Below are 24,412 nucleotides of genomic sequence, written 5' to 3' on the forward strand. Positions count from 1 at the left end.
CAACCTTTATAAAGGGGCCAACTATGGCAGGAGGATTTATTTTTTATTTTCACAGTTGCCTAGTTCAGATACCAAGGAGAGATTTTTGAGCTTTTCTTCTACCAGAGTAGAAATCGCAGGTCTTTATTTGCATCTCTAAATCCACCAGCTAAAGATTAGAGTTCATATATCAAAGGAGGGAGAAGTAAACAACTGAATCAGTACAAGTCACACTTAGCTTAAAAAGAGACAAATTTGACTAGAGCAGCTGTGCTGCTAAACTTTTGAGTAAATTCACAGAGGAGGGAGCACTGGCCTCCGGCCCTAGCTCTGCATACACTTATTCCACATTCAAAGAACCTGCTGTTTTATTTAGTGAGACTCACCCCTAATAAAGAGTAAACAGTTCTAGCTACTGGGAGAATGATATAATTAAAGATGCTGTTGTATACCAATCTGTTACCTTGACCAAACCTGAAGTTGTAGTCAATGAAATGAATAAATTACTCCAGTAATCCTTCACACTTGGAAAATACTTTTATATGTTATTTAAAAAAATTTTTAATGTATGTAATGAATGTAAACAATGTAAAGATAAAAATTAACTATTAAATATCTTTATATCTCTTTCTTCTGGTTGAGTTTAATATTCTGAAGGGGTAAAGGTGGAGAGTAAACCATCTCCCCCCAAAATATAGCAAGAAATATGTGGTATGGAAAAATTTAAATGCAACTCTAAAGCCTTTAACTGAAACCCAACCATAATCATGTTTGTAATCAAGGTGTTTAAATAAATATATTTTTTAAAAAGCTTTTCTAAATAGACACCTAAAATTAATTGTGGATTCACATTCATTCTGTGATGAGCTATGTGCTTATTTTGCTGTGATGACAATGTATAAACCCATTTTCTTTTTTCCCCTCCTTTCATCAGCCATCAGTAGCCAGTCGGGCGATGAGAAGAGTTAGTTCAGTTCCATCTAGAGCACAGTCTCCTTCTTATGTTATCAGCACAGGCGTGTCTCCTTCAAGGGGGTCACTGAGAACTTCTCTGGGTAGTGGATTTGGCTCTCCATCGGTGACTGACTCCCGACCACTGAACCCCAGTGTGTACTCCTCTACCACGTTACCTGCCCCACGGGCTGCCTCTCCATACTCTGCACAGAGACCCACCTCTCCTACCGCTGTACGTCGGATTGGTTCAGTCACTTCCCGGCAGACCTCCAACCCCAACGGACCAACCCCTCAGTACCAAACCACCACCAGAGTAGGTTCCCCTCTGACCTTGACGGATACACAGACTCGAGTAGCTTCTCCATCCCAAGGTCAGGTGGGGTCCTCCTCCCCCAAACGTTCAGGGATGACTGCCGTACCACAGCATCTGGGACCTTCGCTGCAAAGGACTGTTCACGACGTGGAGCAATTTGGACAGCAGCCGTATGACATTTATGAGAGGATGGTTCCACCTCGGCCAGACAGCCTGACAGGTAAGTACAGGTGACTGTAGCCCTGCTTCAAAGCCCAGAGGCAACTCCCCTGCGTCTCTCATTGCACTTGAAAAGGAGCAGTGTTTCATGGGGAAACCTTCTCTCAACATTTATACTTCAGACATGTTTTTGACTTCTCTTTCAGGATCTCTTAATTCTTTCCCCTTTTTTTCTCCCCATTTTGGCACCTATATTCTGCAGTGCTCTGTGCTTGGGATTTCTTGACTGCAGTTCTGAGGAGCCTCTTGCAATGCTTTGTATGTGCTGAGCCCATTATTGAGACATTTCTCCAGCTCCCCAGCTCTGCATTCTTTTTGTGTTTTTGTTTTTGTTTTTTGTTTGTTCCATACCTCATGGTGCTCAGGGCTTACTCCTCGGTCTGTACTGAAAATTCACTCCTGGAAAACTCAAGGAGCCATATTTGTGCCAGAAATTAACCTTGAGTCAGCAGTGTGTAAGACAAGCAACTTACCTTCTTGTACTATCACTCTATCCCCACCCCCAAATCTGTATTTTTTTCGTTTTGATTTTAGTTTCTTCATGTTTTTTCTTTGGGGGCGGGGGGGGGGGGGAAGATACACCCAGCAGTGCTTGGTGTCATTCCTGGTTCTGAGCTTAGGGATCACTCTTGGCTGGCTCCAAGGACCAAATGGAGTGCCATGGATTGACCTAGGTTGATACATGCAAAACAAGCACCCTGTCTGCTGTATTATTGCTCTGGACTCATCTTATTCTTTTCTTCTTGTTGTTGATTTGTTTTGTTTTGGGGCTACACCCAGTAGTAGTCCTACTTCTGTACTCAGGAATTAATCTTGGTGCCCAGGATGGCCAGGGATTGAAACCTGATGTTAAGTGCCTTACCACTTTTACTATTTCTTCAGCTCTGATAGCTCTATATTTTCTTTTTTTTTTTTTAACATTTATTTATTGTTTTGGGGCCACACCTGGTGGTGCTCAGAGATTATTCCTGGCTCTGTGTTCAGAAATCACTCCTGGAAGGCTTAGGGGACCATGTGGGATATCAGGGATAATCAGGAGTCCGTCCCGGGTTGGCCACGTTCAAGGCAAACACCCTACCACTGTGCTATCACTCCAGCACCTGCTCTATATTCTTTTTTTTTTCTTTTTGGGTCATTCCCAGTAACACTCAGGGGTTACTCACTCAGAAATCGCTCCTTGCTTGGGGGACCATCAGGGATGCCAGGGGATCAAACCAAGGTCCGTCCCAAGTTAGCACACACAAGGCAAACGCCATACTGCTCGTGCCACTGCTCCACCCCCTGCTTCTACATTCTTATTACATGGAAATTCTACTACACTTTTCTCAGTTGAACTCTTTGTTTTGTATTTGATTTGTCTTTTAACGTTTTTTTCTGGCTTTTCTTATTAAGAAAAGTTTTTAATATTGTTATACAATAAGATGTATTATCTTCTTGCAGCTTCTGTGACAGGTAAAGGATTTTTTTTCCTATTTTTAATTGAATAATTTTGCATGAAAAATTAGTGTTGAACTTGATTTTGAGCTCAAAGGAAATTCCTCATGGAAAACTCATCCATTTTCTCATTCAGCTATCAGAGAAATGCACTCTAGTTTAGATATTTTCTGGCATGTCTCTGAAAAGTATGCAGCAATGTGAGGTTGGGAATCATTTATGAACTCTTGCCTCTAAAGGAAATCTTAAAATATAAGTAGTTCTGGGGATTTCTATATTCCCCTACTGTGCATGCATTGAACCACTATGCAGAAATCTCTGTTACAGAAAATGTAGGTGAGCACATAAATGCTGTCATTTTGTTTAACTCTGAGTGGGGCTGATCTTCCTTGGTTTAAAAAGCCCGCTTTTTTAACAGTACAGGTAAAATCAAATTTTATGTCTCACAAAAATAATTATACCTCTTTATCACAGAATTTTTTCTTTTAGAATGAAAGTCTTCAAAAATAGCACAAGGCTTCCCTCAATATTCTGTGAAAACTTTGTTTCTATCATCTACCTATCCTCTTATTTGAACATAGATCATCATTTTTAATTCTTTTTATTATTCAGAAAATGATGTTCAAGAACTTTGGTTCATGATTTTGTGTGTGTGTGTGTGTGTGTGTGTGTGTGTGTGTGTGTGTGTGTGTGTGTGTGTGGTGTTTTGGGTCCTACCCGGCAGTGCTCAGGGGTTACTCCTGGCTTCATGCTCAGAAATCGCTCCTGGCAGGCACGGGGGACCATATGGGATGCCGGGATTTGAACCAATGACCTTCTGCATGAAAGGCAAACGCCTTACCTCCATGCTATCTCTTCAGCCCCAGGTTCATGATTTTTATGAGTACTCAAGCTAATTATAACTCAAGTAATAACTTACCAATTGATAAATATGAGCAGGATTTCATAATGGATTCACTTTGAATGTATGGAGATCATAATATACATAATGATACAATAGGTATAAATTTCTTTTCTAAAACAGAAAAAGTAGGTCTACCTCCAAAAAGGTTTTGACAGAATAGAAAGCCATTTTAGGTAGAACCAATGTTTCTTTTTAATGTCTTAAATATAAATGTTCTAAATCATAAGGAATGTGTCATTGTAATTGGTAAGATAATGTGTGTTGGTGCAGTTGCAAATATAGAGATTGATGTTCAGAGAGGTAGTACAGTGGGTAAAGTGCACTTGCCTTCCATATGGCCTACCTGATTTTAGTTCTTGGCATTCATTTTGGTCCCGAGTGTAGAGCCAAGAATCACCCCTGAGCGACACTAAATGTGGCCCAAAACAAACGCCACCAAAAGTAACAACTAGTTAGTAAATAATATTGTGTAAGAGATATTTTCCTTTATGTGGAATAGAAAATTAAAAATTATTAAAATTATTAAAGTGTTAAAATTATTGGAGTGTTAAATATTAAAAATTAATCTGTATGGCAGAAATGATAGGTTAAGGCACTTGCTTTGCACACAATTGATCGGGGTTCGATCCTCAGTATCCTGTATGAATGATTTCCTGATAACCAACAAGAGTAATTCCTGAGTGCAGAGCCAGGAGTGACCCCTGAGCACTGTCAGGTATGGCCCCAAAAGAAAAAGAAAATCACTCTGCATATACTTCTGGAAATGATCTTTAAAATAATTATAGACTATAATTACTTCTTTATTGTAAAGATATTAGAATGTACTGTACTTTATACACATATTATTTGATTTGTAAAGGTTATGCAATTTTTGAATATTTAGTTGTTATATAAGTACTTTTTTCTTTAACACATGGACAGTAAAAATTTGTAATATTCATTTTTAATTTACAAATATTTCTTTTTTTTTTTTTTTTTTTGGTTTTTGGGCCACACCCGTTGACGCTCAGGGGTTAATCCTGGCTATGCGCTCAGAAGTTGCTCCTGGCTTGGGGGACCATATGGGACACCGGGGGATCGAACCGCGGTCCGTCCAAGGCTAGCGCAGGCAAGGCAGGCACCTTACCTTTAGTGCCACCGCCCGGCCCCCAAATATTTCTAATATCAAGAAAATGCTACAAAGTGTATAATATATACATATATATACACAAACAGTATATATTTGAATCCCATATAATGTTATATGAAGTAATTTAGGCTTCCTAAGAATCCTGTAACAAATGAATATTTGCTTGCCTTTTTTTTTTGGTAGTTCTTTTTTTTTTTTTTTTTTTTTTTGGTAGTTCTAAGCATGAGTTACCTTTTCTCGTTAGATCATTGTAAATGTTTACAGAATATTTTATATAGCATAAATCCTAGTGGAGAGTCACAGATCCACAGTCTGCTTGCCTTTTCCCTAGTGTTACTAATACTTGGAGTGTCACAGTGAACCAAGTTGTGGTTTGTTGGGTGATTAAAAAAATACCCTTGTATTGATAAGATTATCATGAACTAGATGCATTTACCTGCCTATTCCATGTCACCACTAATAAAAATATATAATTTTGTTCAATATACTCTGGCTTCATAAAGAAATGGAATTTGCACTCTGCCAAGAATAAGAACTCTTGCCAGTGGGAGGCATGGTGGGGAGGCAGACTGTTAACTTGAAATATCCTCAAAATAAGAATTTTACAATCCTCTTTAGTGTGTCATGTCTTCTTCCATGGATTCCTGATATACCTTGTTCTTATATAGTCTGTGTGTGGAAGACAGTTGAGTTGGTTTCTCACATCATGTATCTCATTGGTCCTTGAAGAAACCTGTGTCCAGTAATGGGTGTGCAGTGACAGAGCCCTGACCACACTGTCCACTTAGCCCTCCCCAGAATGGCTCACATTTCTACTTTTGGTTTCTGTAGTTTTGAAATGTGAAGGTTTGACTGGATATTTTCTCAATTAGAATATTGCTGAAGCCTTTTTATTTAGCAAATTGAACACCAGTAGCTCAAGCCTCCTTTGCTTTATTTAGTTTCTTTCCATCTCCTTACTGTCTAGGGTAATAATCATTTATTTTAGAAACATCATATATTGACATTCTTACTACTTCCTTACTACTTAGCGACATAAATTTGTCATTGACATTCATGATCATTTGCATGTGGTTATGACTTGATTTATCTAACAAAATGTGAACAGTTCTACCATTTGTAATTAGTTAATGTGTTCATTGCTTACAGTATTTTTTAAAGAAAATACTCATTCACTGATTTCAGATATGTTTGTGTTTTCTCTCCTATATAGAATGTAACCGCAACTTTTTATTAGCAAGTGAAAATTTTACTCAACAATAAGGATGAATTATAAACTGTTGAACATCATAATATGGAATGTTTTTTAAGTCGTTAAAGTCTTTGAGTTTGTAATCTACTTTTTAAAATCAGAATCCATGTGTACACATAAGTTATTAGCAATAAAAGAATATCTTAATGATTTAATATCAGTGTACTAAGTTTTATTTTACAAATAGAACAATAGGAATCTTTATGTAGGTTTCTATAAAAAGAAGTTCTTTTTTTAATAGAGAAATACAGTGGGAAAAGTAGAACAGTAGAAAAAGAATACTTGTTTATTATTAGTGAACATTACTTGACTAAGTGGCGTATTTCAAAATAGTTCTTAAATATTAATCTTTAGAAGTTCTATTTTGTAGGTGTTGGAATTTAGCACATTTATATCAGTGAGTAACACCAAGGGCTCACACCTGTGTGTGGTTTAATTAACACAAATTAGAGTACCCATCTTGTGATAAAGAGGAATGAGATATGGTGGAGCTCTGCCTTTAAATGCTAATCATTGACTTGGTAAGGGAGTAGTTCTGCAGTTCAGAAAAAGAGAACTGCATGAGCCATGAGTCCTGTGTTTTTTACTATGAAAATCAAAATTGGAGGCATTCTCTTTTGGTCATCATTAAATAATTTGCAGCTAGAGATTGTGCAGAATATCAAACCATGTAGTAATGCGTTTTATTCTTAGAAAACATCCTTTCATTTTGTTGCCAGAATGTACCTGATATCCTTTATATCTAACATCCCTTTTTTTGTGTAAAACTCACTAGATTTGGTGTTTATATTTAACATTAGGTCTCACTGACTAGGAGTTTAGTTCAGCTATGTTTTTAACTTCACTGCTATTTTTCAATTTTGTAATGGGATAGTTTTTCTGCCTCTAGGCTTAAGGAGTTCCTATGCTAGTCAGCACAGCCAGCTGGGCCAAGACCTGCGCTCAGCTGTGTCTCCAGACTTGCACATCACTCCTATCTACGAGGGAAGGACCTATTACAGCCCTGTGTACCGCAGCCCAAACCATGGTGCCGTGGAGCTCCAGGGATCACAGACAGCTTTGTACCGTACAGGCTCAGGTGAGCATCAACTCTGTTTAGTTATTTCCCAGTTTCACAGATTCAGGGTACAAGAATTTTACTGAGATTCTTTTTAGTGTTATAATAAAATCCTGCTGTCAATTGGGTTGTTAGATAAGATCCTGTGACAGCAGATCAATAAACAAGTTATTTTAGAACCTATTTATAGGTGATATATTTTTACCTTAGGTCAATGTAATCAATGAACATAATGATTATATGTTAATTCACAGATAAGTTTGTAAGACTATAAATCTGACTCTTCAGGTTAGATGACTATAATCTATTAGAAGGAAGTCTTTTCGTTTGGGGGTTTGGGTTGGTTTGTTTTGTTGTTGAAGGCGGTGGTGATATTTTTTTGGTCTGGGGCCATACCTGGCAGTGTTCAGGGGCTACTCCTAGTTCTGCCTGGGGATCACACCTAGTGGTACTCAGGGGAACATGTGGTACTGGAGCTTTAACTATGGTCTACTGCATGCAGACAGATAGGTGTACTATTTCTAGGCTCAGAAGAGAAACCCTTTGTTTAGCCTATTTCTTTATACACTTAGTTGCATATTGTAAAATGCAATCTATATTTAGAGAAAATCCATAGATGGGTTACTTGACACTCAATTGTTTTTGATTTAGCATGTATGTAGGTCGAGTATATTTGGTATCTTTATATATTAGATTTCCTTTGAACACTTGTGTCTAATGTTTCCTTTAATATCATTATTTAAACACCTTGATTACAAATATGATTGTGGTTGGGTTTCAGTCATGTAAAAGACACCCCTCCCCTTCACCAGTGCAACATTCCTATCACCAATGTCCCAAATCTTTCTCCTCCCCACCTCACCCTCGCCTATACTCTAGAAAGGCTTTCTACTTCCCTCATTCATTTACAGTGTTATGATAGTTCTCAGAGTAGTTATTTCTTTAACTGCACTCTCCACTCTTTGTGGCGAGATTCATGTCGTGAGCTAGACCTTGCAGCCCTCCTTTCTTTGTCTCTGAGAATTATTGCAAAAATGTCTTTTATTTTTCTTAATAAGTATCTAATTTTAAATTAATGTTCTTTATGGTTGACTCAATCTGGGACAGAATTTGAAAAGCATGTATAGGGGCCGGAAAGGTGGCGCTGGAGATAAGGTGTCTGCCTTGTAAGCGCTACCAAGGAACGGACCGCGGTTCAATCCCCCGGCGTCCCATATGGTCCCCCCAAGCCAGGGGCGATTTCTGAGCACATAGCCAGGAGTAACCCCTGAGCGTCAAACGGGTGTGGCCCAAAAACCAAAAAAAAAAAAAAAAAAAAAAAAGCATGTATAAACTTAGGGAGCTAATGCATACACCAGTGCAGTCCAGTCTCACAACTGTTCTTCACTGTAGCAGAACTGATGATGGAGGGAACGGAAAAATAGTACAGCTGGTAGGTCATTTGCCTTGCACAAGGTTAACCCATAGTCAGTCCCCAGCATTCCAGGGTCCTTTGAGTATGACCAGAAGTGATCTCTGAGAACATAGCCCAGTAAGCCTTGAGCACCACCAAAAACAAACAAAAAGAACCAGGCCAGAGTGATAGCACAGAAGGTAGGGCAATAGGCTTGTACACAGCCAACCCAAGTTCGATCCTTGGTATCCTATATGTGGTCGCCCAAGCCTGCCATGAGTAACTCCTGAATGTTGCCAAGTATTCCCTTTACCCCCCACCCCATAAAAAAGATACAAAGTGGAGCTGGTGACTGTGTGAACTGCCAGACATGCAGCAGGGCTCACTCATGTAAACTCAGACACTTCTTTTTAAAAAGCAAGGAGGTGGGGTTTGTAATAGGAGGCAGTAGTGGGTTTAAGGTACACACCTTGCTTATGCCCATCTCTGATTTGATCCCTGGCACCACATGGACCCCTGAGCATGGTCAGTTGGAAGTCTCAAATTTGAATATCTCATTTGCTTTTTATTGCTAAAATGAAATTTTTTATTTTGTATTTGATCTTTTTTATAACCATATTTATAGTTTTTTACTCTCTTATTTTTTTAGGGAGTGGGGGGCATACCTGGCAGTGCTTAGGGGTTCCTCCTGACTCTCTGTTCAGAAATCATTCCTGGCAGGCTCAGAGGACCGTATGGGATGCCTGCGATTGAACCTGGGTCGACCATGTGCGAGTCAAACACTGTGCTATCGCTCTGGCTCCTCTTTCTTGTTGTTAAATTTAAATAAGGTCCAGAGCAATAACACAGCATGTAGAAGGTTTGCCTTGCACATGCCAACCTGGGTTTGATCCATGACATCCTATTTCTACTGCAAGGAATGACCTATGAGTGCAGAGCCAATTGTTATTTATTCTTGTGCACTGCTGGATGTGGCCCAAAAACAAACAAAAAAATTTGACTGAAATATTGATTGCATGTTTAAAAAACCTATTTACAAGTGATGAGCTATATTCACTGTCAAACACTATCCATTTTATTAAATTTTAAAATATTTTGGCTTTAAAAAGTGTTCAAGTGCTCTTTTTCTTCTGTAGAAGTAGGTCGTCTCACTGTCTTAATCATTTCACTCTTATTAAATAAAATAATTTCACTTTTTTTTTAACTATTTCACTTTTTTTATGGGGGGGGGTGTCACACCCGGCAGTGCTCAGGGGTTACTCCTGGCTCCTGGCAGGCTCGGGGAACCATATGGGATGCTGGGATTCGAACCACCGTCCCTTTGCATGCAAGGCAAATGCCCTACCTGCATGCTATCTCTTCAGCCCCAAACTATTTCACTTTTTAAAAAAAAGTTTTAAATATTCCTCAGAGCAATAGCTCTAATGGCTGGACACATTCTTTGCATCTGAGAAACCTAGATTCAATTCCTAGCACTACATGGCCCCCTGCACACCGAACCACAGGGAGTAGCTCTGAACAAACAAAAAAGGAAAATGGAAAGCTTAGTAATTTTATTTTAAAAACGACAAAATTTATTTTGGTCCACACATGGCGATACTCAGGGATTATTCCTGGTAGTTCTCAGGGACCATATGGAATGCCAGAGATTGAACCCTACTCTCTGTACTCTCGCTTCAACCCCAGTAATTTTATTCTTATTGTTGACTTTCTAGTAGGTGTTGGAAATCTGCAAAGGACATCCAGCCAACGAAGTACCCTTACATACCAAAGAAATAATTATGCTCTGAACACAACAGCTACCTACGCAGAGCCCTACAGGCCAATACAGTACCGAGTGCAAGAGTGCAATTATAACAGACTTCAGCATGCAACGCCAGCTGACGATGGCACTACAAGATCCCCATCAATAGATAGCATTCAGAAAGACCCTAGGCAAGTACTAGATTTGAATTTTCTATCTCTGTGACAGGATCACCAGGAATCATCTAGTTACTTAAGCATTTCTTTCTTCATAATGTCTTTGTTTTAAAATGTTGCCAGGTTTATTAAATTACCAGTAACTCAATATTTCAGTTACTTCCAATTATGTTCTAGCAGTTTAGGTCATTGAAGTTAATTTTATTTTTAAAGAAAGATTTTTTTCTTTCCATGCTCTAATAAGTTATAGAATGTTCAGCAATGTGTGAATATCTGCAATATTCCTATTGAAATAAATACTTCACTAGGCTGCTACCTGGGACAGTTCTTAGTCTAAATTACACAAAAGATTTTAAAGGATCCCTCTTCCTTTATCCTGACTGAATTCTAAAGTGAGGAAATGCACATTGTTCTAAACTGGAAAAGACCTGTGTTGCGATGTTGAATCACATTTACTAATGTTGTGCACTTAGGAACTTTAAGAAGAACTTTGGATAGCTCTCTTCCACTTAGAAAAAAATAACTTGAAAGAAGTTTTCATAATATGCAAAAAAATGTACTTGGCCAGCAATTTTTGTTTTCTTCTTTTATTCTATTTGGCTGTGTAGAAAGCATTTTTTATTAAGATAAGAATGAGTCAGTACTTGATTAAAACTGGCCTCATCTTTAGAAAAAGCTATTTAAAATATTCAGGACATGAAAATATATATTTAGAAATTGGAAGAAAATTTAATCTCCTGTCTGCAATTAGGGATAACTTCTGGTGAGCTCAGGGAACCATATGTGATATGAAGGATCAAGCCTGGGCACTCATGTGCAAGTCACATACCCTATTTACTATCACTCCACCCCCAAGGTTATTACTAAATTTTAAGCAGCATCAATGTTATACTAAGGTATATTAGCATAATTTCATTCACTCTGCCCACAAATAGTCATTTCACCGGAAAATTGTTATAATTATCAAATCAATTTTAGCAACATGCCAACATTTTTAGTGAATATAAGTTAAAATTGTGAGGTTTGTGTTATTAAAGCAAGTAAAGGCTTTAGAGTTAAATGGGAAGCCCACTGCATCACTAAAATCATTTAACCATGTTACTTTCTTGCCCAAATTCTTTAACATTTATATTTACTTTGGTTCTGTTGTTTTTTGTTTGCCACTGTTTTGTCATTTTAAGGATCTTTAAAAATCTAATAGCACCTCCAATATGACTAAGAAAATATTTTCCATTATTTTTTTTAATACTCAAAATGACAAAAGACAGAGCATTAATAGATATAGAAATTCCACTAGGAACTTAAATTGCAGGTAATTTAGACCTTGGCTGAACCTGGAGAAAAAGAAATAGATAGATACCCAAGAAAGTAGTGAAGTGTGGGCCCGGAGAGACAGCACAGCGGCGTTTGCCTTGCAAGCAGCTGATCCAGGACCAAAGGTGGTTGGTTCGAATCCCGGTGTCCCATATGGTCCCCCATGCCTGCCAGGAGCTATTTCTGAGCAGACAGCCAGGAGTAACCCCTGAGTACTGCCGGGTGTGACCCAAAAAAAAAAAAAACAAAAAAAGAAAGAAAGTAGTGAAGTGTGATTAGAGAACTGGGTTTAATACATGACCTTGAAGACTTTAGTTTTGACCTCTGTTATGATTTGATTCACTATAAAAAGGATTTCATGTATGATAATATACTTCAGCTATTCATAGTATGATAATTTTGTAGTCTAATGCATAAAACTGTTATGGCTAGCTTTGATTATGTGAAACTTTAATTCTTCTAAAGCATTTTGTAAGATGAATAAATGATTATCTTATAATAGGTATATTTAGTCTCATTGAAACTGTAATCCAGGTAAATTTAAAGTTTGAATATTTAGGGACCAGAGAGATAGCACAGTGGTAGGGCATTTGTCTAGCACTCAGTAGACCCCAGGACAGATGGTGGTTCAAATCCTGGAATCATATATTGTCCCCCCAAGCCTGCCAGGAGCGATTTCTGAACACAAAGCCAGAAGTAACCCCAAAGCACCACTGGGTTTGAAACCCCCCCCAAAAAAAAAGAATAAAGTTTGAATATTCAAAAAATAAAAGGTTTATGGCAGATATTATTTAACTTTTACATTTAAAATAACAACTTAAATACTTTATTCTCTCTTGAATCTACTTGGTTATTAACATTTTATTATAATGTGCCTAAAAAATTTTATAGGGTTGAAAACATTGATGTGTTCTACAAGAATATGTGGGATTTTTTTTTAAAAGAATTACTTAATTTGGAAGCAATATTCATTAGTAGAAAATAAGAATGCATCTAAAATGAGTAATAGGGGCCAGAGCAATAGCACAGTGGTAGGGCATTTACCTTGCATGCAGCCAACCCAAGACGGACCCTGGTTTGATTCCCAGCATTCCATATAGTTCCCCAAGCCTGCCAGTAGCGATTTCTGAGCACAGAGCAAGAAGTAACCCCGGAGTGTCACCAGATGTGACCCAAAAAATAATTGAGTAATAAAAGTATTTCCGATGGAAAACGAAAGTGACTTAAAGAATAACAGTAATCAGTAATTGGGCCCGGAGAGACAGCACAGCTACAAACTGTTTGCCTTGCAGGACCAAGGTTGAATTCCTGGCAAAAAAAAAAAAAGACAGTAATCATGATGTATATTTTAAACAGAGTAAATATGTGATGCTCAAGAGAAGAATTCAGTTTACTATCATCTTAATCATTTTTGTTATGTCAGATATTTTTCTCAAAATAGATATAACCCTATTCTTGTAATTTTTACTGCTGTTGTGATTTTATTGTTTTTCATTATACCACCATTATTTATTTGGAATAGAGTTTCAAGCATACAGTTTTCAACACCAGTCACACCAATGGCTGCAGGTTTCTTCCCACCCCTCAACCTGTCTACTTAACAGGAATATTTTTGTTTGGTGGGGGGTTTGTTTGTTTTTGGTATTTAGGCCACTCTCAGCAGTCCTCAGGTGTTACTCCTGGCTCTGAGCTCTGGAATTACTCCTGGTTTTGCTCACAGGACCATATGGAATACCATGAATTAAACCCAGGTTGGCCACATGCAAGGCAAATGCCCTACCCTCAGTTATATGGCTCTGGCCCCAACAGGCACTTTTTTTAAGTTTGGTTTTTGTAATTTGAAACTCATGTTTGCAGTGTAGTGTCATTGGCTACGTGGTTTGGATTTCTACATATACCAAACCTCTGTACCATCTGTACCATGTTTCCTTTAGATCCCTCAAGAAATTCCTTCAGCTTTTTTTTGTTAGTTTGCTTTGTTTGTTTTTGTTTGGGGGCCAGAAGTAAGCTCTGAGCACCAAATATGCTCCAAACTTCCTTCTCCCCATATAGGGGGGGGGGATTATAGATATAGATATAAATATATAGATATTTTTTATCATGTTCTGGATCCTGTGAAATGAAAGAAGTATCTATACATGGAAATGATACTTAAGTTGATTTCCTTTCTAAAGGTACGTGGAAAGTACAGCAAGAGCAAAAACTTAACACTTCACAGCATATTGATCTTCTTTTTCTGGGGGTGTCATCTGGTGATAGTCAGGGGTTACTCTTGGCTTTATGCTCAGAAATTACTCTTGGCAGGCACTAGGGACCGTATGGGATGCTGGGGTTCAAACCCCGGTCATCCTCCTTCAAGGCAAATAAATGTCCAACCTACTGTACTATTGTTCCGGCCCAACCTTCAGCTATTTTTTTAATGTCACGTATCTGCTAACAAAAAATTCTTTCAGCTTTTATTTATTTGAAAATGTTTTTACTTCAGTTGTTTTTAAAATATATTTTGCTATATGTAAAAGTTATGATTGACAGGTGTGTGTTTTCTTCTTCTTTTCACTACTTTAAAAAAGATGCCATTCATTGTCTTCAGAACTGGATTGTTCCTAATGAGTAATCACATCATTTAAATTGTTCATATTATGTAATTTACCTTTTCTCTGCTGTCTTTCAAAGTTTTCTCTTTATCTTTGACTTTCAGCAATTTTACTCTAACAAAGCCAGATATGGTTTTCTTTACATTCAAAGTGCTGGAGATTCCTTGAGAGTCTTAGAATGTTGCCTAATGATTTTTTGGCAAAAGTGGAACATTGTCTGCCACGGTATTTATTTAAATTATTTTTTTCTGTCTCAGTGTATATCTCATTTCTCCTTCTGACATTGTGACATTATTTCATAGATCACTAAAGCTCTGTTCATATATTTTTAAATACTTTATTCATAAGATTATATCACTTTTATTTATCAGTCTTCAAAAATACTGTCCTTTGTCCTTGCCTAGTCTGCTATTAAGCCCATCTAGTTCATTTTATCTATCTCAGAAACCTCAATTTGGGTTCCCATCTGGTAGTTTTTACATCTCTGGTGATGTTCCTATCTGTCCACTTCTAATATATGTATTTTTTTTCTTTAAGTCTCTGGGAACAATAATCAAAAGCATTTTATCGTGCCCTTCTGCTTTTTTGCTGTTTGTTTTGAAGCCACGCCCGGTGGCACTCAGGGGTTACTCCTGGCTGTGCATTCAGAAATCACTCCTGGCTGGCCCAGGGGACTGTATGGGGTGCCGGGGATCAAACCCAGGTCCTTCTAGGGTCATACACGTGCAAGGCAAATGCCCTGCCACTGTGCTATTACTCCAGCCCCATGATTAGTCTAAATGTGGTTTTCCTCTGATTCAGTTTCTATTTGTTTGTTTTTCTGCATTTTTAAAAACCACTTTAATTTTTTTAATGTTTAGCTATTTAAAATTCTAATTGTCTCTGAATTATATTTTCAGCTTCCCTTTAGAGTTCTACATTTACTGTGGCAGATAACTATATTATTGATGTGTTTTTATCTCATAGAGTTTGGTTTTTTTCCATCATGATAGTTTATTTTTAGACTTATTGTGCAATTTGCACATAAACCTCACTTTGTGGTCTGGCCTTTACTTCTAAATGTGGCTTCTGTGAAGACTAAATGCTGAGGTGCATAGAAAGGTCTGCTCTGGCTGGACTGGAAGACCAATATCCTCTGTCTACTCTCTGCAGCCACTATTAACCAATCCTATAAATATGCCCTGCAGGTACAAAGTTCAGTGCTCAACTAAGATTTATTGAATACTCAAACAGCTTTATAATCATTTTTTTATCTGGCTGTCTTTTCCAGTACCCTCCTCCCACAAATTCTAACCACTCTGACATCCTGAAATTCTTCCCCTCTGCCCTCTAAATCTATTGTGCTCACTTCCTATCCAATAATACAAAAAAGTATCCTCAAACAGAAAGTCAGGTGAACATGTATCTCTGAATTCCTAAGGTTGCTTTCTTGCCTGAATACAATTTTCATATACACTTTGTCCCTTTTTTTTTTTTTTTTGTTTTTGTTTTTGGTTTTGGTTTTGGTTTTGGTTTTTGGGCCACACCTGGCAGTGCTCAGGGGTTACTCCTGGCTGTCTGCTCAGAAATAGCTCCTGGCAGGCACAGGGGACCATATGGGACACCGGGATTTGAACCAACCACCTTTGGTCCTGGATCAGCTGCTTGCAATGCAAACGCCGCTGTGCTATCTCTCTTGGCCCACTTTGTCCCATTTTTTAGTAACTATTCAATAATTTGAAAACAGTAGAACTTGATGATTAGATGAGCATAGGGAAAGATTATTCCCACCAGATTCTTTCCATTCTGGTATATTCTTAGTTGGCCACCAGAGTTATATTTAATTATTTCCATGTTAAATGTTCACACTTCTGCTTCACAATCTCCATTAATTATGTTTCTTATATATAGACATGAAAACAACATATAGAATTCCTGAATTTCTTTTTTCTCCACTGATTAATTAATCATCTAGGTTTCTTATATATGTGTGTGTGTGAAATTATAATGCTCACCTCATAAGAAAACAGAAAATGTAAGTGAGATATTACATATAAAGCTCTTCATACAGTGCCTGACAGATAAAGTCAATGCATAATATTTCCTACTATTGGTTTTTATTTTGGTTATTGGTATACAAAACCATAGTTAATGAAATCATGTCTTATTCAAATATATGTCTCTCTAGCACTTGTTTTGGCACCTGTTGCATAGTAAAGAGTTACTAATTGGTTGGAATACATGATATACAAGAACAAAAAGGAATTAATTGCCCCTTTATAATACATGAGCCAGTTAGTAAATGTAAACTTACCAGAGTAAGAGAATTTGTAGGCCTTTAAAAACTGGATGATGGCCCCTGGAAAGCATGGCTGCTACCCCCATCCACCACCTCCATGCAGCAGCAGAAAATCAGCCTAACTCTGCCACCATGCCCCAGAAGAAAATAATGGCTTCCAATATTTCCCATGTAATCTGTTCAGACTAATACATCTGTAGCCTTCTCAGAAAGGAGAGGGGCAGATTCCCCTTTCTGCAAGAACTACAGCAGCCCAACACCACCTCTTGCGTGCTCCAGTAGAAGATCCCAGCTCTGCAACTTAACTTTATCAAACCACCTAATTTGTTATTTGTTATAGATCTGTAAATGCTGGACCACTGCATTCCCAGTGGCTATACAACATCTCAATGTCTTATAGTATCAGCTCAGTAGTATCACAGCAGATGGGAAAGTTACGGAGTAAGCTACTCATCTCACTGAGCCAAACCAGTAGCACAGAATGCTCAACTAGTACTAAACTACGGATGAAGTAAACCCTTAGACACTGGAATTTAGTGATACCAGGGAGAGATACAACAATCAAATTGTGCCTTCGTGGAAGCAGGCTAAGGTGGTGGGTGGGTGACTGGGCATTCTGGTGAAGGGACTGGAGATGAAATTGGTGTTTGAACATTTATTTATTTTTTTATTATTATTATTTTTATTTAAACACCTTGATTACATACATGATTGTGTTTGGGTTTCAGTCATAAAAGGAACACCACCCATCACCAGTGCAACATTCCCATCACCCAAGTCCCAAATCTCCCTCCTCCCCACCCAACCCCCGCCTGTACCCTAAACAGGCTCTACATTTCCCTCATACATTCTCAATATTAGGACAGTTCAAAATGTAGTTATTTCTCTAACTAAACTCATCACTCTTTGTGGTGAGCTTCCTTAGGTGAGCTGGAACTTCCAGCTCTTTTCTCTTTTGTGTCTGAAATTTATTATTGCAAGAATGTCTTTCATTTTTCTTAAAACCCATAGATGAGTGAGACCATTCTGCGTTTTTCTCTCTCTCTCTGACTTATTTCACTCAGCATAATAGATTCCGTGTACATCCATGTATAGGAAAATTTCATGACTTCATCTCTCCTGACAGCTGCATAATATTCCATTGTGTATATGTACCACAGTTTCTTTAGCCATTCGTCTGTTGAAGGGCATCTTGGTTGTTTCCAGAGTCTTGCTATGGTAAATAGTGCTGCAATGAATATAGGTGTAAGGAAGGGGTTTTTGTATTGTATTTTTGTGTTCTTAGGGTATATTCCTAGGAGTGGTATAGCTGGATCGTATGGGAGCTCGATTTCCAGTTTTTGGAGGAATCTCCATATTGCTTTCCATAAAGGTTGAACTAGACGGCATTCCCACCAGCAGTGGATAAGGGTTCCTTTCTCTCCACATCCCCGCCAGCACTGTTTGTTCTCATTCTTTGTGATGTGTGCCATTCTCTGTGGTGTGAGGTGGTATCTCATTGTTGTTTTGATTTGCATCTCTCTGATGATTAGTGATGTGGAGCATTTCTTCATGTGTCTTTTGGCCATTTGTATTTCTTCTTTGTCAAAGTGTCTGTTCATCTCTTCTCCCCATTTTTTGATGGGATTAGATGTTTTTTTCTTGTAAATTTCTGTCAGTGCCTTGTATATTTTGGAGATTAGCCCTTTGTCTGATGGGTATTGGGTGAATAGATTCTCCCACTCAGTGGGTGGCTCTTGTATCCTGGGCACTATTTCCTTTGAGGTGCAGAAGCTTCTCAACTTAATATATTCCCATCTGTTAATCTCTGTTTTCACTTGCTTGGAGAGTGCAGTTTCCTCCTTGAAGATGCCTGAAGTCTCAATGTCCTGGAGAGTTTTGCCTATGTGTTGTTCTATATATCTTATGGTTTGGGGTCGGATACCGAGGTCTTTAATCCATTTGGATTTTACCTTCGTACATGATGTTACCTGGGGGTCTAAGTTCAATTTTTTGCAAGTGGCTAGCCAGTTGTGCCAACACCACTTGTTGAAGAGGCTTTCCTTGCTCCATTTAGGATTTCCTGCTCCTTTATCAAAAATTAGGTGATTGTATGTCTGGGGAACATTTTCTGAGTATTCAAGCCTATTCCACTGATCTGAGGGTCTGTCCTTATTCCAATACCATGCTGTTTTGATAACTTTTGCTTTGTAGTAAAGTTTAAAGTTGGGGAAAGTAATTCCTCCCATATTCTTTTTCCCAATGATTGCTTTAGCTATTCTAGGGTGTTTATTGTTCCAAACAAATTTCAAAAGTGCCTGATCTACCTCTTTGAAGAATGTCATAGGTATCTTTAGAGGGACAGCGTTGAATCTGTATAATGCCTTGGGGAGTATTGCCATTTTGATGATGTTAATCCTGCCAATCCATGAGCAGGGTATGTGTTTCCATTTCCGCGTGTCCTCTCTTATTTCTTGGAGCAGAGTTTTATAGTTTTCTTTGTATAGGTCTTTCACATTTTTAGTCAAGTTGATTCCAAGATATTTGAGTTTGTGTGGCACTATTGTGAATGGGGTTGTTTTCTTAATGACTATTTCTTCCTTATTACTATTGGTGTATAGAAAGGCCATTGATTTTTGTGTGTTAATTTTGTAGCCTGCCACCTTGCTATATGAGTCTATTGTTTCTAGAAGCTTTTTGGTAGAGTCTTTAGGGTTTTCTAAGTAGAGCATCATGTCATCTGCAAACAGTGAGAGCTTGACTTCTTCCTTTTCTATCTGGATTCCCTTGATATCTTTTTCTTGCCTAATCGCTATAGCAAGTACTTCCAGTGCTATGTTGAATAGGAGTGGTGAGAGAGGACAGCCTTGTCTTGTGCCAGAATTTAGAGGGAAGGCTTTTAGTTTTTCTCCATTGAGGATAATATTTGCCACTGGCTTGTGGTAGATGGCCTTAACTATATTGAGAAAGGTTCCTTCCATTCCCATCTTGCTGAGAGTTTTGATCAAGAATGGGTGTTGGACCTTGTCAAATGCTTTCTCTGCATCTATTGATATGATCATGTGGTTTTTATTTTTCTTCTTGTTGATGTTGTGTATTATGTTGATAGACTTACGGATGTTAAGCCATCCTTGCATTCCTGGGATGAAACCTACTTGATCGTAGTGGATGATCTTCTTAATGAGGTATTGAATCCTATTTGCCAGGATTTTGTTGAGGATCTTTGCATCTGCATTCATCAGCGATATTGGTCTGTAATTTTCTTTTTTCGTAGCATCTCTGTCTGGTTTAGGTATCAAGGTGATGTTGGCTTCATAAAAGCTATTTGGGAGTGTTTCCACTTGTTCAATTTCATGAAAGAGTCTTGCCAGGATTGGTAGTAGTTCCTCTTGGAAAGTTTGATAGAATTCATTAGTGAATCCATCTGGGCCTGGGCTTTTGTTTTTGGGCAGACTTTTGATTACCATTTTTATTTCATCAATGGTGATGGGGGTGTTTAGATATGCTACATCCTCTTCTTTCAACCGTGGAAGATTATAAGAGGCCAAGAATTTATCCATTTCTTCCAGGTTCTCATTTTTAGTGGCATAGAGTTTTTCAAAGTAGTTTCTGATTACCCTTTGAATCTCTGTCATATCAGTAGTGATCTCTCCTTTTTCATTCCTAATACGAGTTATCAAGTTTCTCTCTCTCTCTTTCTTTGTTAAGTTTGCCAGTGGTCTATCAATCTTGTTTATTTTTTCGAAGAACCAACTTCTGCTTTCGTTGATCTTTCGGATTGTTTTTTGTGTTTCCACTTCGTTGATTTCTGCTCTCAGCTTTGTTATTTCCTTCTGTCTTCCTATTTTTGGGTCCTTTTGTTGAGTACTTTCTAGTTCTATTAGCTGTGTCATTAAGCTACTCAGGTAAGCTCCTTCTTCCTTCCTGATGTGTGCTTGCAAAGCTATAAATTTTCTTTTTTTTTTTTTTTTTTTTTTTGGTTTTTGGGTCACACCTGGCAGTGCTCAGGGGTTATTCCTGGCTCCAGGCTCAGAAATTGCTCCTGGCAGGCACAGGGGACCATATGGGGCGCCGGGATTCGAACCGATGACCTCCTGCATGAAAGGCAAACGCCTTACCTCCATGCTATCTCTCCGGCCCCACAAAGCTATAAATTTTCCTCTCAGTACTGCTTTTGCTGTGTCCCATAAGTTCTGATAGTTTGTGTCTTTATTGTCATTTGTTTCCAGGAACCTTTTGATTTCCTTTTTGATTTCATCTCAGACCCACTGGTTATTGAGTATGAGGCTGTTTAACTTCCAGGTGTTAAATTTTTTCTTCTGAGTCCCTTTGGAATTCACAAATAATTTCAGAGCCTTGTGGTCAGCAAAGGTAGTCTGCAAAATTTCTATCCTCTTGATATTATGGAGGTATGTTTTATGTGCCAGCATGTAGTCTATCCTGGAGAATGTCCCATGTACATTGGAGAAGAATGTGTATCCAGGTTTCTGGGGATGGAGTGTCCTATATATATCCACTAGGCCTCTTTCTTCCATTTCTCTCCTCGGGTCTAGTATATTCTTGTTGGGTTTCAGTCTGGTTGACCTATCCAGTGTTGACAAAGCAGTGTTGAGGTCCCCCACAATTATTGTGTTGTTTTTGATATTGTTTTTCAGATTTGTCAACAGTTGTTTTAAATATTTTGCTGGCCCCTCATTCGGTGCATATATGTTTAGGAGAGTTATTTCTTCCTGCTCTACATACCCCTTAATTAATATAAAATATCCATCTTTGTCCCTTACAACCTTCCTGAGTATAAAGTTTGCATTATCTGATATTAGTATGGCCACTCCAGCTTTTTTATGGGTGTTGTTTGCTTGGATAACTTTTCTCCAGCCTTTTATTTTGAGTCTATGTTTGTTCTGACTATTCAGGTGCGTTTCTTGTAGGCAGCAGAAGGTTGGATTGAGTTTTTTGATCCATTTAGCCACTCTGTGTCTCTTAAGTGGTGCATTTAGTCCATTGACGTTGAGAGAAAGAATTGTCCTGGGATTTAATGCCATCTTTATATCCAAATTTGGTGTGTCTTTTGGTCAGTCTTGTCTTAGATTAGGTCTTTCAGTTTTTCTCTTAAGACTGGTTTTGAGTCTGTAAAGTTTCTGAGCTGTTTTTGTCTGTGAAACCATGTATTCTTCCGTCAAACCGGAAAGTGAGTTTTGCTGGGTACAGTATTCTAGGTGAAGCATTCATTTCATTCAGTCTTGTCACAATATTTCACCACTGCTTTCTGGCATTTAGTGTTTCTGGTGACAGGTCTGCTGTAAATCTCAAGGATGCTTGCTTGAATGTAATTTCCCCTTTTGATCTTGCTGTTTTCAGAATTCTGTCTCTATCTGTGGGATTTGTCATTGTGACTAGGATGTGTCTTGGGGTGGTTTTTCTTGGGTCTCTTTTGGTTGGTACTCTTCGAGCATGCAGGATTTGATCACATATATTCTTTAGCTCTGGGAGTTTCTCTTTAATGATGTTCTTGACCGTTGATTCTTCCTGGAAATTTTCTTCCTGGGTCTCTGGGACTCCAATGATTCTTAAGTTGTTTCTGTTGATCTTATCATAGACCTCTATTTTCATCTGTTCCCGTTCTTTGACTAATTTTTCCATTGTCTGTTCATTTGTTTTAAGTTTTTTTTCCAATCTCTCCTGTTGTATGGAATTGTTATGTATCTCATCTTCCACAGCACCAAGTCTATTCTCAGCTTCTGATACCCTGTCCCAGAGCTTATCCATTTTGTCATTCACTTTGTTTACTGATTTTTTCAGGCCTGTTATTTGACATGTTATTTCAGTTTGGGGTTTTGTGATTTCTGTCTTCATATTTTCTTGATTCTTATTAGTGTTCTGCGGGGTCCTGAAGCCCCCCAGGGGGGCCCGGCCAGCAGGAATTAGCTGGGAAGACTTCTCAGACAACCGCACTCCTATTTTGCTGGGTAGAAGCACAACCACACTGTAAAAAATCTGAGAGAGGTTAATAATAAAGACCCAAGGCAATGTCTCACTGCTCAAGGGCAACTTTATTTGGCTACAGCTCCTTCTTATATAGAGAAGGAGAAGGGGGCAGTACAAGGGTGATGTCAATCACACTTTTGGCATGAAAATTACTTTATTATTCCAAATAAGGCAAGTGGGCAATACTTCTTGCAGTATCCATGGAAACATCTTGTGACCTTCTAGCTGCATTCCTAATTGCTTGACTATCAGGAGGTGGTGCAAGATGTGCTTGCCTCAGTGATCTTGAACAGACAATGTAGCATATACACAATAATGAATGTCTTGTAAACTCAGGGATATGGTTAAGGGAGTAAGGCCTCTTTTCTGGGAATGGTACTGGGCTGTGTTGCTCTCCTCCGGGCTAAAAGATTAATTATACTTTGCAGCTGCATTTTCCTTTCTCTTTGGCCCAAGAACTTACAGCAAGACTGCATGTAGCCTTTAGGTGAAAGGCTGGATTATGGCAGAAAGAATAGCAAAATGGCCTCAAACAAGTCAGTCCCCAACAGTGTTCTGTTCTATTCTATTCATGGTTTCTTTGAGTTCTTTGAGTATATTCCATATTGCTACTCTAAAGTCCTTATCTGAGAGATTGATTAGTTGGTTGGTCGTTAACTGGTCATCAGAATTGTCATCTTCATTCTCTATGTCTGATGCTGGCCTGCGTTGTTTCCCCATTGTCACACTTGTATTGTGGGTTTTTCTACGTGTTGTGGTGGTATTCATTGGTTATATGATGCAGGCAACACACTTCTCTGGCTCCGCCCTTTCTGGATGGGCCGACTTGCCTCCAAGGTAGGGGAGTCCTCCGTGGATGAAGCCTCACACAGGATCAAATCTTAGGCCCAAGCACGCAGCAGAGAAGACAGTCTGGAGAGAAATTCTTGCTTCTGTGATCCAGTACAGTTCTTAGTGTGGTTTTTTTCTTCTTGTGATGGTGTTCATTTTTTAGAAAGAGTGCGCGGCTGCGTAGCAAAGTGGAGCTAAGTGCCTCGTGGAGCCTCTTTTCAGCCCACTCTCAGGAGGTTCACGCAACAGGATAGCAGAGAGACACACACAGGCAGCACTCACAGTTTTTCACAGTCGGGCCCCACTGGTCAGGCGTAGTTTTCACTCGCTCGCTGGGCTGCTTCAGAATGCTGTATTTTTGGGGTTCACTTCCCAGGACTCTGAGGAGAGTCACTGGCTCACTGGGTAGCTTCCGAATGTAGTTTCTTTGGGGTTCGCTTCCCAGGGCTCTGAGGAGAGCTTCCAGAGTTCAGGAAAGACAGAGAAGGGTAGGACAGGGCTCCCTTCCGGTGCTCAGTTTCCTCAGAAGAAGCACAGCCGGGTGGAGACTCTGCAGGTAGAGCAATCAGCACTCTGCCTGGAAACCCCCACATGCAGCCATTTCTCACTCACTCACTGGCTCTCTGGGTAGCTTCCGAATGTAGTTTCTTTGGGGTTCGCTTCCCAGGGCTCTGAGGAGAGCTTCCAGAGTTCAGGAAAGACAGAGAAGGGTAGGACAGGGCTCCCTTCCGGTGCTCAGTTCCTCAGAAGAAGCACAGCCCGGTGGAGACTCTGCAGGTAGAGCAATCAGCACTCTGCCTGGAAACCCCCACATCCAGCCATTTCTCACTCACTCACTGGCTCGCTGGGTAGCTTCCGAATGTAGTTTCTTTGGGGT

General features: G+C 38.9%; 1 protein-coding gene across 9 annotated transcripts in view; it reads left to right on the forward strand.

The window, feature by feature from the left end:
- PKP4 (plakophilin 4) overlaps window positions 1-24,412 on the forward strand; it is a 292,898-nt gene that overhangs the window by 215,641 nt on the left and 52,845 nt on the right. For 6 of the 9 annotated variants that reach the window (XM_049773094.1, XM_049773098.1, XM_049773096.1 and 3 more), the window contains 3 exons: window positions 914-1,466; window positions 7,074-7,262; window positions 10,350-10,573. In XM_049773094.1, the coding sequence (XP_049629051.1) occupies window positions 914-1,466; window positions 7,074-7,262; window positions 10,350-10,573 (966 nt within the window). The remainder of the gene's footprint in view (window positions 1-913; window positions 1,467-7,073; window positions 7,263-10,349; window positions 10,574-24,412) is intronic. The other 3 variants (XM_049773095.1, XM_049773099.1, XM_049773097.1) reach the window with 1 other exon arrangement.

Source organism: Suncus etruscus, chromosome 5, assembly GCF_024139225.1.
Source record: "Suncus etruscus isolate mSunEtr1 chromosome 5, mSunEtr1.pri.cur, whole genome shotgun sequence".
Taxonomy (NCBI): domain Eukaryota; kingdom Metazoa; phylum Chordata; class Mammalia; order Eulipotyphla; family Soricidae; genus Suncus; species Suncus etruscus.